The sequence below is a fragment of the Dama dama genome, chromosome 15 (genome assembly GCF_033118175.1).
Source record: "Dama dama isolate Ldn47 chromosome 15, ASM3311817v1, whole genome shotgun sequence".
In the NCBI taxonomy this organism is placed as follows: Eukaryota; Metazoa; Chordata; class Mammalia; order Artiodactyla; family Cervidae; genus Dama; species Dama dama.
Genome location: NC_083695.1, coordinates 67,395,204 through 67,409,373, shown reverse-complemented (window position 1 = coordinate 67,409,373; position 14,170 = coordinate 67,395,204). Strand labels below are relative to the sequence as shown.

Here is a 14,170-nt window from a genome sequence, read left to right as displayed (position 1 = left end):
GGCTAAGTGTTGATGACCCACGGCTGTGAGACAGGACGCTGTGGGCTGCCCAGAGCCGCCGCTGCCATGCTTTCTCCGACCCTCTCTTTCCCTACCCCCTGGTAGAAGGAGCTGTGTGTGTGGCAAGTTGATTTATTCCCGGAAAGGAATTAGGACATGTATCCAGCGTGAGTTAGAAGGGTTTGCCCTGGAGGATAGTGTATTCCATAGATCCTGGCAGACTGAAGTCATGTCATGATTAACTGGAACCGCCCACTTAACGCCTGACTGGGGAGCAATGAGGTTACAAAGGCTGCGTACAAGCCTCTGCTGGGGAATGAGGCCCACCTCTTGGACACAGCTCAGCTCACAGCAGCTCTGTTTAAAGAAACGCCCCTAAGAAGTACTTGGCTTCCTATGAGGAAAAGGACATGGGAACAAGGAAGGCTAAAGGACATATTGTTTTAGACCTTGAAACATGCCATGTGCTTTTCATGAACACAATGCTGTAAGGTGGAAGAAAATTATGAGCATTTTTTAAAAACTAGGAACTTAATAATAGGCTCCTGCGTGCATATGCAAGGAGCAAAATGCAGAGTGGCAGAGGAGGCCCTAAAGAGACAGCCCAGGGTCTGGGGACTCACTTCAGCAACTGAGGATTCAGAAACGTGAGGATGTCATACACCAGCTTTAGCAGGAATGATTTCAGGAGGATGACGTAGAAAGTTTTGAAGAGCGCCTTCACCAGCCAGGACTTGGGAAAGTCTTTTGTGGTCTCAGACTTCTTTTTTTTCTTTTTAGTTTCTTCCTGGGGACAAAACCAAACAAGCAGTGCTTGATGAAGTGCATGGTGTAAGACTTTGTCTTCACTGACCAGCTCCCGAGTGTTAGCCCCTGATCTCTGCCTGCGGCCATCAATGAACAGATTTAAGTCTTCTCTTCACTGCATGGTCCCATCCACCTTTTTACCTGCTGTCACTGTTCCCCTCTCACCTCTTAACTGATGCTTAGAATCTATTTTGAATTAGGAAAGCAGGCAACAAAGCAGATGAAAATAGCATGTAAAAACATAGAACAGACTCTGAGGGGGGCCTGTGGGGCACTGTGGGAGGGAAGGGCATGGACATGCTAACATACATATTAATATATATTTCAGATGCTTAGAAGACTTTTCATTCTCTTCTTGCTTGAGGTTATTGTGGGATGTTATGGGTTGAATAGAATCCACCTCAAAAGGAATGTTGAAGTCCTAAACCCCAGTGCCTTAGACTGTGCCCTTGTTTGGAAACAGGGCCTTGCAGATATAATCAAGTTAGGATGAGTTCATGAGAGTGCATCATGGGTCCTACTCTAATATGATTGGTGTCTTTGTAAGAAGAGAGACAGATGGGGGGCAGGGGAAGAGGCCACGTGATGACAGAGGCAGAGAGTGGGGTGACGCATCCAAAAGCCACAGAACACCAAGGACTGCTGGCCAAACCCAGAAGATGGAAAAGGCAAAGAAGCTTTCTCCTCTATAGGGTTTGAAGGGAGCGTGGTCCTCCTGATGATTTGATTTCAGACCCTTGGCCTCCTGAGCTGTGAGACAATACATTTCTGTTGTTTTAAGCCATGCAGTTTGTGGTGCTTTGTCTCAGCAACCCTGGGAATCAATGGTGTGGGGTGTTACCATCACTCACCCACTACTTCCCTTTCCTGTCCTACCAGGCCCCCAATTCCAGATTCTCAGGCTCAGGGGCATCCTCTTATAATGGCTGTCACTGAGGTCCCATCTTATCAGGCTCTTTGCCTGAACAACTGCCTCAGCCTACCTCTTAGCTTCCACTGCCCCCATTCACCCCAATCATTCATTCTCCTGGCAGCTGCCCAAGTGGACTTTTAAAAATGTAAATCTGATTGCATTACTCCTCTGCTCAAAACTTTCCCCTGGTTTTCCATCAGACTTAAAATCCAGACTCTTCACCATGGCCCATGAGGGTCTATACCACTTTATACCCGCCCTCTTTCCTGCACTCACCTCCCTGCACACTCAGCCTCTCTCTCCATGTTCCCGCACTCTTTCTCCTCTCCAAACAAACCAACCATGTTCCCCTCTCAGCCTCACAACCTGGCCCCCTGTGAGTGGAACAGGCTTCCTTCTGATGGGCTCTTCTCATCGCTTGGATCGCTGCCCAAATATCACCTCCTCTGAAGCTTCTGCTATTACTCTAAGGAAGCACTTCACCCCAAATACATGAATATGTTTTCTTAATAGCACCTCCTGCTCTGAAAGGGTAATGTATGTATTGGTTTATTAGTTATTTTCTAGCTCTCTAAAGATGAGGACTCCTTCAGGACTCTTTATATCTGGGCCCGGAATGGTCTCCAATGCACAGTGCTACTCAATAAATATTTTCAAGTGAATGAAAAAATAAATTAGCTAACACTAAATCCCACCAACATGCAAATTCTAGCAATGCTAAGGTATTGTTTTATTTTTCTGCTAAAAAAGACATTGAGAAAAATTTCATATATACCCCAAAGGAGAGAGAATAGTACTATATTACAACCCCAAGCATCCATCACTAGGGTACTGTGATAGTATTGTGACTACTACTAATATAAAATGCACTGCAAAGTGTAAAGTGCTATCGAAATGTAAGGACAGAATCACCATCACCAGGGAACCAATGACATGCAGGACATTTGAACAGACACTCATGGCAAAGTTACCAGGACAAGGACATCTTGGCTTTGACTCTGGTTCTTGTCCAAGCCGTTCATGCTGGCTCCAGGGTTCCGCTTGGATTTCTTCTTCTGCCGTTTCTGGAACGCCCGCCTGGCCTTCTGTAGCTCTTCTGCCATGTACTTTTCAAACCTGCTGACTAGTGCCTTTGTTTTAGCTGCGTCTTCAATATCCCAGACATCTTCGAGCGTCAGAGGTTTCCTGAAGCCTTTCAGAACAGTGCTGGAACAAGAGTGAGCCACAGGCTGAGGCCCTGCAGAGGGGGGCCAGAGGTGGTCTCCTCTCTACCTCTATCAAAACCATCCAGTTCCAGGATGGAGGGTCAGAAGAATGGGGCTTCTCCCTTACCCTGCTACCCAAGCTCCTAGCCCTGGGAGGAGCAGGGCTTTAGAGGGCTAAAGAGGAGTGGGGAGAGCAGAAAAGGGAGCAGGTAGGGGTGATGGAAGGTGGGAGAAAACAATGAGAGAAAGGGAAGGGGTTCTACTGAATTAAGAACCAAAAGAGCATCACCTACCAACATCCTGCTCCTTTCTCCTCATATATTGGCTGCCTCTCTGCCACCCTGACATCCCTTGAGGGGCCTCCAAGAGGCCCTTAAGGAAATGAGCAGACCCAGAGGCCGCCTCTATAGTGTCTCTCTAGATCAGGGCTCCTCAACATGGGGTTCAAGAACATGGACGGAAAACAAATTACATCTTTACTCCTGTTAGCTTCTAACTGAAACGCAGCCTTTCCTAGTTCTAATACGAATGTAGGAATGTAGTCAACCAACCACAGTTATAAAACAGAGTACTTGTGTCTTTGTTACCAGGAGACACCACAGATGTTTTCATGGCTCATGTACACTCATCATGTACACTTATCACTGCTGTGAAACTAAAACCCAGCACTGGGTCTTGTTATTTAACGCATTCACAAAGAGGCACAAGTGTTACTATATCACAGATTTGATTTTAAAAGACTATTTCGGTAACTACGTTTCAGTATATTTGTTTCCCTTTACAATTTCATGTCTTTTATTGTACATGTTTAAAACATTATCTGAGAAGGGATTCATGGGTATTACCAGGCTGCCCAAGGGGTCCATGCAACTACAAAGGCCAAGGATGGCTGCTCTAGATCTCCTGGCAGCCCAGGACAGCTATTCATCCCTTACCCAAGCTGTGCCACACTCCTTGCCCCCAAATTTCCCTTTTCCTGCCCTCCTGCCTCCTTTTCCTTCTGTCTTTTTTTCAGTGTGGGTGGACTTCCCCCACTCCAGGCTACAAAAAAAAAAAAAAAAAAATTCCCTCCTTCCTCAGTTTCCCCATCTACCCTGTGAAGGGAATGCAATAAACTGATCAGTATATTTCAACATTCTCTGACTCTGAGTAGAGGAGAAATGGAGGCCACAGCAGGTACTTTTAAAATGAAGATCTGAGGGGTGAAGGATAGAGATAAGCCACACTCCAGGCATTTCCTACCTGTCATACCAACTAAAGGTGATACTACTCAAAAATGAAGCTGTGGTTGAAGGATTCTGCAAGACACACAAAAAATCAGAAAGTAAATCAATTAGAAACAGGAATTCAATGGAACTCTAAAATAAGAAATTGATGTTTCTAAATAGATGCTGTGCTAGAAACTAGATATGACACTGAAGTGGCCTGTTCAGTGTTTGTTTGGACATGCTATGGTCACCAGCAGAAGGATAACCAGACTTTTTGGCATAGATATATGAATTAACTGTCTATGCTGAAGCTTGGTGGGTCAATATAAAAGTTAATGTTTCCAAATTCTAGTCATTTTGTGTCCTTATGACACAAAATCATCTATATTACTGTATTCTGGGCTTGTGGGACCTTCGTGAGACCTTGACATCTCAAAGTTACATTTGTCAAGATACCATCCAATTAAATAACATATAAGATGGTCATATTTCAAGTCTTACTTTTGATGAGGCATCTTTTTCTGAAAATGCTGAAAGGATCAGGACCAGGATCTGGAATGCATAGAAGATGAAGTACACGCAGGAGTAGGCCAGATTAGAACTGCTGTCCTATGAGGGAGAAAAAACAAAGAAAATGAGCCTTTTATCTGAATTCAATCTAAACAGCCCCTATGTATCAATGCTCGTGATTAAAGTCTGTTATCAAATCCCCTAAATACAATCCTACCCTGGAAATCAATTTGCCTGATGTCATTTATTCCAACGTAGAAGCTGCCCAGGAGTACCTCCTCACGGCACCATCCCTCTCCTCCTTACCTTTAAGAGTGCCCGGATCAGAGTCTGAAGTTGGAAAGTGCCACAAAGTATTGAGAGAATCCAGAATAAGGACAGGTACCAAGAATCCTTCTGCACACACCATCGCCTGCTGTGCTGGATCAGTAAAACCAGGACCTAGAGAGAAATTTACATCATGTTTGGAAAAATAGTGTCACCATCCAAGGACAAGAGGCAAGAGAGATGTCAGAGAACAGGGGGAGAAATGGAGGCTGAAGGCGGAGACTGTTGTAACTAATCTGATGCCAACTAGTACATTTCCTCCCTGATACCACCCACCTTACTCTTTCAGGACCCAGGTGCTTTGTCTGGAATCTCCTTTCCCTATCCCTTCTCTGATGCAAAGAACTGACTCATTTGAAAAGACCCTGATGCTGGGAAAGATTGAAGGCGAGAGGAGAAGGGGACAACAGAGGATGAGATGGTTGGACGGCATCACCGACTCAATGGACATGAGTAAACTTCGGGAGTTGGTGATGGACAGGGAGGCCTGTTGTGCTGCAGTCCATGGGGTCTCGAAGAGTCGGACACGACTGAGTGACTGAACTGAACTGAATCCCGTCTCTATTCACCGCATTTGGGTGGGGAGTCAGCCAAGAACACAGAGGGTCACCCCTAAATGGAGTAACTTTGGGAGCCAGAAAAATCTTTCCAAAGACCAAGAAAATAATTTTAGGCACTACAGCAATCAGATGGGGGAGGAAAATTCTGAATAGGTGCAGGGTATCTGTATCATGATATTTTCTAATAATATTAGACTAAGCAATTAGCAACAACAACAAAAAAACTTTGCCTCACATTATTTCACTTAACAATAATGAATTCAATGTTGTTTTCCTAGACCCAGTGCTGTGCTAATAAACCGGCATTCTGAAAACAGAGGCGTGAATTTGAGGCATGTGTGAATTTCCATGGTATAAATACAAGTGTCATGGTGGATTTCAATCTCCAGCCTCATGTCACCAAACTTGGGGTTGGGAAGAGAGGCACAGTCAGCTCTGTGAGTCCGTTCCAGTACACCACTGTCTAGACCTTTCTCTGTTTCATAACAACAAAACAAAGTCCATACAGGGGCCAGGCACACCGTGTTACCAAGTGAAGTGAGGTTGAAGGATAGTACTGAGCCCGGTCTAAAGTGACCGGTTGCTTCAATCCTGGCTGACTTGCCCTGTGGGAATGTCAGCCCACAGTTGCCAGGCATTCTGATTTTTCAAGATAGTTTAGGAATCTGAACAATTATGTTATATCTTCTTCTTTCAAAATGATGATAATGGGAATTCCCTGGTGGTCCAGTGGTTAGGACTCAGCACTTTCACTGCTATGGATCTGGGTTCCAACACTGGTTGGGGAACTAGAATCCCACAAGGCACATGGTGTGGCCAAATAATAAATAAATAAAACAAAATGATGGTAGTAAATTTAATAGTTTTCTCCAACACTGTACAGATCTCCCACTCCCCGCCCCCAAAACCATGCCTGTAGGAAAGACATAAGTTTGTCAAATCTATACAAATAGCTCTAGACTCAGTGATCTGTTGATTAAGAGTCATCAATCAATTTAAAAATAATGTTTACAACATTTAGAAAATTATTTTACATCAAGAAACTTGGATTTCATCTGTGATTCCTAGATGGCAAGATATGAAGCCATAACGTACATATCTTAGTCATTAACGCTAGTACTTACCCTAAGAAGAAAGCATTATAAATTCATGTTTAAAAGCAAATGAAAAGCTAACATTTGTCTTACCCTATTACATAGGCCCTTTGAAAAAGGTAGATGAAATTGAACTTAATCTCATTCCACAAGAGCGAATTTCAGCTGGATGGCTATGAGAAGATAAACAGGGTAGAACTGATGATTAGCCTTACCCATGTGAGCAGGTAGAGGATTGGGTTGGTATATCTAACAGCAGGAATCGTGGCTTGTCCAGTGTCTTCTGTGAGTGCAAGAGCCAGATCTATGGCTGCCAGAATAAGAAGAAAGCCAACAATCACCTGAGAAGGCAAAAGACCGCTGTTAGGAGGATATCATTCTTTAGAACGTAATGGTTCCCAGTAACAGATGGTAAAAATGGTAGGCAGTGCAAGATATGGAAGCAACCTAAGTGTCCATCAACAGATGAATGCATAAAGAAGTTGTGACTGAAACCCACACACACAATAGAATACTACTCAGCCATAAAAAGAATGAAAATTGGCCCTTCTCAGCAACATGGATAGACTTGGTGAGGACCATGCTTAGTGAAATAAGTCAGAGAAAGAAATAGCTGTATGATATCACTTATATATGGAATCCAAAAAATATATCAAACTAGTGAATTTTTATATTATATTCCTTTCTATTATCAAAAAAGAAGCAGACTCACAGATATAGAGAACAAATTATTGGTTACCAGTGGGGAGAGAGAAGAGGGGTAGGGAATTAAGAGGTACAAACTCTAAGGTATAAAATAAGCTACAAGGATATATTATGTAACACAGGGATTATACCAATATTTTATAACAATAAATGGGGTATAACCTTTGAAACTGTGAATCATATTGTACATCTATAATTTATATAATATAGTACATCAACTACAGCTCAATAAAAATGATACAGTGATTCAGATAACAATAAATATTTCTGCAATTAATACATAGAGTTCAAGCAATGGGATAAAGTTCAAAGTATGCTATGATAAGTGTTAAGGAATGTTGAAGTGACTTTTTTAAGATTTATTTTTGGATGTGTCAGGTCTTAGTTGCAGCACTAGACCTTCATTGTGGTGTGGGGGCTTCTTTCTAGCTGAGGTGTGTGGGCTCAGTAGTTGCAGCTCATGGGCTTAGTTGCCCTGTAGAATGTGGGATCTTAGTTCCGTGAGCAGGGATCAAACCCATGTCCCATATGTGGGAAGGAGGATTTTTATTATTTTATTTTTGGCTATTGTTTTATTTTTGGTACTGCAGGCTTTCTCCAGTTGTGGCAAGCGGGGGCTACTCTCTAGTTGTGGTGCATGAGCTTCTCTTGTAATGGAGCATGAGCTCTAGGTGCAAGCTTCAGTAGTTAGAGCACATGGGCTCAGTAGTTGTGACGTACAGGCTCGGAAACTGTGGTGCATGGACTTAGTTGCTCCTCGGCGTGTAGAATCTTCCCAGATCAGGGATTGAACCCATGTCTCTTGTATTGGCAGGCAGATTATTTACCATTGAGTCACCAGGGAGGCCCCTGGAAGGAGAACTCTTAACCACTGGACCACCAGGGAAGTCTTGAGTGTGATGATTTTAAAATATGTCCACAAATTCCTTGGTACTCCTTCCTTCAAAAATTAGAGATTAGTTCCCCCTTCCCTTGAGTATGGGGTGAACTCTGACTTGCTTGTTATGAGTAGAATATGACAGAAGTGATAGTGTGTGACTTCCAAGACTAGGGCGTAGAAAACAATGTGTCTTCCTCTTTGTTTTCTTGCTCAGATCACTCACCACAAGGGAAATTTCCAGCCCCATTGTGAGGACATTCAAGTAGCTCTTTGGAGAGTTCTACTTGGATAGGTACAGAGACCTCCTGCCAAAAGCCATGTGGGTGTGTCATTTCAGAAGCAGATCTTCTAGCTCCAATCAAGCCCTCAGATGACCTTAGTCCCAGCCTGTGTATTAACTGCAGCCTCATGACAGACATTGAACTCAGATAACCTGCTCCCAAATCCTTGACCCATGAAAACTGTGAAGTTAAAAAAAAAAGTGCTTATTCTTAAACTGCTTCAGTTCAGTTCAGTCACTCAGTCGTGTCCGACTCTTTGAGACCCCATGAACCACAGCACGCCAGGCCTCCCTGTCCATCACCAACTCCTGGAGTCCACCCAAACCCATGTCCATTGAGTCGGTGATGCCATCCAACCATCTCATCCAGTTTGGGGATAATTTGTTGCATAGCAATATGTAACTAATAAAATAGATTTAAAAGGGGAATTCCTCCACCCCTCCAGTGGTGGTGCCTCCACTGGGATGGCACCATTCCCTCTCCTAGGTCAATATCCCACTTTCTCATATAAACTTTGAAGTTAATGATTGCAGATGTCAATATTTGTCTTATGAGGTCATAAGACATGATACATGTTGTTCTAAAGAACTATGGCCCACACATCAGAAGGGAAAATTATTACCTCCATTGAGGAGGTCCAGTAGTATCTTAACTCCTCAAAATGAACATTTTTAGTATCAGCTCCCCATCTTCACCACTTCCTTTTCCCATCCATCTATGCCTACTCATTCCATAAGCCTCATTCATCAGAACGGTTCAGCTCAGGCAACGATATCATCCCCCACCTCCTTTTTCCTTTTTCCTTTTTTTCTTTTTTTTAGCTGCCCCGCACGGCAAGCAAGATCTTAGCTCCCAGACCAGGGATCCAACCCACAACCCCCGGCAGTGCTAGCACAGATTTCTGACCACTGGACCACCAAGGAAGTCTCTGGGCCCTTTATAATGAAAACCAGCCAAGAAGGAAGACAAAAGCACCTTTAATCAGACAAGTGCTATTTCTTAGCAAGGTATAGAGTCAAAGACATGTTTATAAGGGGAATGCATCTTTCTTAAGTATATTCTGCTTTCCTCACTGGAGACTGTAAAGATTTTTTGGGAAAAAAAAATCATAGCTTTTTAAACAATAATTTATATTTGCCTTTAGGTAAATTCCCTAGTGGCTCAGATGGTAAACCGTCTGCCTACAATGTGGGAGATCCGGGTTCAATCCCTGGGTGGGAAAGATCTTCTGGAGAAGGAAATGGCAACCCACTCCAATACGCTTGCCTGGAAAATCCCATGGGAGAAGCCTGGTAGGCTACATACAGTCCATGGGGTTGCAAAGAGTCGGACACAACTGAGTGACTTTACTTACTTAGGTAAATTAGGAGATAAAATAGTGTCAGCTAGAGCTAAAGCACTCACCCTTGAGGATGCCTGGATAAAGAGACTACAAACCAGCAGACCACTCCCCAGGCTAAGGAAAAGGAAGAAACCTTTGCCACAGGCTTACATATATTAAATTCATACAAACTGATTAGAAATACACTGAGCAATCCATATCAAAAAGGACCAATTTACATTGTCAAACATTCCTATAGGACTTCCCTGGTGGCTCAATGGATAAAAATGCAGGGGACATGGGTTTGATCCATGGTCTGGGAAGATTCCACATGCCAGGGAGCAACTAAGTCACAACTTCTGAGCCCACATTCTATTTCCCGAGAGCTGCAACACCCAAGTGCCTAGAGCCCATGCCTTGCAACAAGAGAAGCCACCACAACGAGCAGCCCACACACCGCAACTAGAGAGGAGCCTTCGCTCTCCACAACTAGAGAAAGCCCACACACAGTAACGAAGACTCAACACAACCAAAAAAAAAAAAAAAATTTCTACAAAGCAATTGAGTCCACATACTTTTTTTAAGTCCATATACTTTTAACCCAGTAATTTTATTTCTAGGAATTTATCCTATAGACATACTCATTGCAGCATTGCTTTTGATGGCAGATGGTTAGAAACCACTTGGATTTCTATCAAGCAGGGGATGTAAGTTGTGGTATATCCAAATAACAGCATCTCAAGTGATCATTAAAAAGAAAGAAGCAGGGGCTTTCCTGGTGCCTCAGTAGTGAAGAATCCACTTTCCAATGCAGGAGACATGGGTTAGAGCCCTGATCTAGGAAGATCCCACTTGTCATGGAACAAAGTCCATGCACCACAACTATTGAGTCTGTGCTCTATCGTTTGGGAACTGTAGCTCCTGAGCCCGTGTGCTGCAACTAACTACTGAAGTCTGCACACTCCGGAGCCCACACTCCACAGCAAGGGAAGTCACTGCAACGAGAAGCCCGTGCACAACAAGGGAGAGTAGCCCAACTCTCTGCAACTAGAGAAAAGCCCAAGCAGCAACAAGGATCCAACACAGCCAAAGATAAAAGAATGAAGCAGATCTTAAGTGCTAAAATGGGAGGACCTCCAAGACACAGAAGGATGTATATGAGACTAGTACTAACATTTGTGTAGAAAATGTTATACATCAGCAGGTTATCTCTGAGAGTATACAAGGAACCAGTATCAGTGGTTGCCACCTCAGACAGGAATGAATGACAAGGAGTATCATGTATCCTTTTGTAGCTTTTGAATTTTGAAACCCTCTGCAAATTATCTGTTCAGAAGATAAAAAGTGAATGAATACTCCCATTTTAAAAAAAATTAGCAAGTAATGTGAACTGAGTGAACAGACAATTTAAAAATAAAGTGTCAACTACAAATTGACACTTGCCATCTACCTTTGCAAGGGTTAAATCATATACTGCTTCAGTTGCTGACTTTCAACACCCCCTGAAAGGAGTTCTTGGTGGAGAGCAGAAATGAGGCACTCTGTGCTCAGGGTGGTGGTGGTGGGCAACCAGTGGGAACTATCTTCTATCTAAAACTATATTTTTAGGAGTTGAATTTTATGAACACAAATTCTTGTATCTCCTCATATCTAGAAAAGCACTAAAATCTTTATGGAGACATCTGCTCCTCATGACTAGAATAAACCTTCTGCAAAAAATATGTGCTTGACTGCATGCACTCCCACTTCACCAGAATCACACATATACTGACATTCCCCCACTAATTCTTTGGATCAGTTTCTCAGAGATATCTGAGATGTTGTCTCCCAGGCTATAGTCCTCACTTTGCCCCAAATAAAACAACTCACGACTCTCACAGTATGCATTTTTTAAAAGTTGTATTCTTAACCATTTTTTAAAACTCAATCACATTATTAAAGAAATGCAAAATAAAATAGAATGTCATTTTTTCATATAAAATTAAAGAAAAATGTTACTCAGTGCTAGCAAAAGTACAGAAATAAGCACTTTAACACACTTCCATGGTGAGATTATAAGGTGATAAAAAACCTTCCTAAATTAAAAAAATTTTCCATTATGTTTCAAAAGTTTTAAGTTGCTTGTATACTTTGATAGAGTAGTTCTACTTCTGGGAATCTATTCTGAGGAAATAATCTGAACTGCAGGCAAATATTTAAGCGCAAGAATGTTAACTGGAGTCTCTTTCTTTATAGTGAAGAATTTATAAAACCTAAAATAAACCAAAACATTGGTGGAGGGGTTTGTTGTATTGATCTGAAAGAAGTGCCAGATATTTCTCCAGCAAAAATCAATTTATTCAACAGAGGATTGCATTTTGGGGTCTGAAACCATGGCAAGCCACATGCAAGTGCCCCTATGACATGGGAAGAACACTTTCATAAAGAGAAAAAGGAAATTGGAAGGGCTACAGTAAACAAGGAGGCCATGGTTTTTCTTTGGCCAAGTCCTTGCTTACAAAGAAGAGGCTTTCTTCTTCTTTGCTGGGCTCTGCTACGGTTATAGTGGGTGAGAACTCCCTCTTCTGGTTTTCCACCTACTTAACTGAGGGTTGTGATTATTATTTCTTTTTACAGTTGAGAGAAGCCACTACTATGAAGAGTTGTTAAAATAAGTTATAGTATACTCATGTGATAAGCTATTTTTTGGACATCAAAACTATGTTGAAAAATTATGTTTTAAGAATAATGTTGGCAACACTAGGCAATGCTTTCAGTGAAGAATCTGTCTCAATACAGAAGACCTGGGTTCAATCCCTGGGTTGGGAAGATTCCCCTAGAGAAGGAAATGGCAACCCACCCAAGTATTCTGGCCTGAAGAATTCCATGGACAGAGGAGCCTGGTGAGCTATAGCCCAGAGTTGCAAAGGAGTCGGACACGAGTGAAGTGATTTAACACTCAGGTGCAAAAAAGTAGACCATAACATTGCATTCAATGAATTCAATTATGTTTTTTAAATATGCACAGAAAAAGATAGGGGTTTTCAGTTCAAAATATCAGGTTTATAAAAATACATTTCAATATACAGTAGGTGCAGACAAATACTGTTTGATTCCACTTATACGAGGTACCTAGAATAGTCAGATTCATAGAGTCAGAAAGTATTTGGCCAACCCAATACATTGGTAGATGCCAGGGGCAGGAGGGAGTATGAGGAGAGGGAACAGGAACTTAGTGTTTAGTGCGGACAGAGTCTCAGTTTAGGAAAGTGAAAAATGTTGGATATGGATGATGGTAAGAGTTGCACTTAGTACCACTGTACAGTTAACTATGGTTAAAATAGTATGTTTTATGTTATGTGAATTTTACCACAGTAAAAAGCATTTAAAAAAATATCAGGTTTAGTATACTTTTTTCCCAGCCTTTCCTATCCCATTGAAATGATGGTAAAGAAATATCCAAGAAATAAATCCATAGTAGTACTGAGACTATGAATGGAAGAGGGTGAGTGAGCTTGGTAAACAAGGCAGTTTTAGAAAACAAAATGCAAACATGTCAATAGCATCAGGTAAAAGAGCAGAGAAAACTGTGGTCTAAAATATACACAAGGAAAAGCAGTGAAAGGGGGCCCTGAGATAGACATTACTGGTTACTACGCTTTTGTCTTCTGTCTGCCCCACCAGATTCACTCTCCACCGTTGTCCCTTAGAGCCTGGAGTGGTAACAGTTCACTGCTAAGCCCCAGGTTTCTTTGTAAATACAACCTCCTGTCACCATGTTACTTTGCCTCAGTCATCTGCCTCCTGTGAGGACACTAACTGGTACAGTTGCCTCCTCAAAGCCATTTTCTTCCTAACAGAACCCCCACTTTTGTAAAATATGTACGCTACTCAGCTCAGTCATAGGCTTGGGTAGAAACTGCACCTATCTCCAACCCTATGAAGTGAATTAAAACCAATCCTGGTGATCCTGTTCCTCTGGCCTGGGACTGCTTTTGCCACAGACATGTAAAACAATTCTGGCCAAAGAGAGACATGCCCACAATTCTGAGGGGCAGCTTGTGGGGGCTTCTGAAAAAGGTTTCCCCTCACTGATCAAAGTGATACATATATCCAGAATACATAAAGAACTCTCTATAACAGCAAAAAGATACAAATAACCCAATTAAAATGCGTAAAGGGTTTATGCAAAGAATAAATTTTTCCAAAGACGGTATACAAATAGCCAAAAAGCAGATGAACAAAATGCTCAACATCATTAGTCACTTGGGAGATGCAAATCAAAACCATAATGAGATACCACTTTACATCTGCTAGGATAGTAGATATATAATATTCTCCATCAAAAAGATGAATAGCAAGTATTGGTGTGGATGAGTG

The 14,170-nt window shown here is 42.2% G+C and overlaps 1 protein-coding gene across 2 annotated transcripts in view; it reads right to left on the bottom strand.

Annotated features, from left to right (window-relative positions):
• ABCC2 (ATP binding cassette subfamily C member 2) overlaps positions 1–14,170 on the bottom strand; it is a 77,257-nt gene that overhangs the window by 51,098 nt on the left and 11,989 nt on the right. For both annotated transcript variants that reach the window (XM_061162372.1, XM_061162373.1), the window contains exons 3-8: positions 6,840–6,965; positions 4,950–5,084; positions 4,635–4,742; positions 4,168–4,223; positions 2,692–2,926; positions 624–787 (exon numbers count right to left, since the gene is read on the bottom strand). In XM_061162372.1, the coding sequence (XP_061018355.1) occupies positions 624–787; positions 2,692–2,926; positions 4,168–4,223; positions 4,635–4,742; positions 4,950–5,084; positions 6,840–6,965 (824 nt within the window). The remainder of the gene's footprint in view (positions 1–623; positions 788–2,691; positions 2,927–4,167; positions 4,224–4,634; positions 4,743–4,949; positions 5,085–6,839; positions 6,966–14,170) is intronic.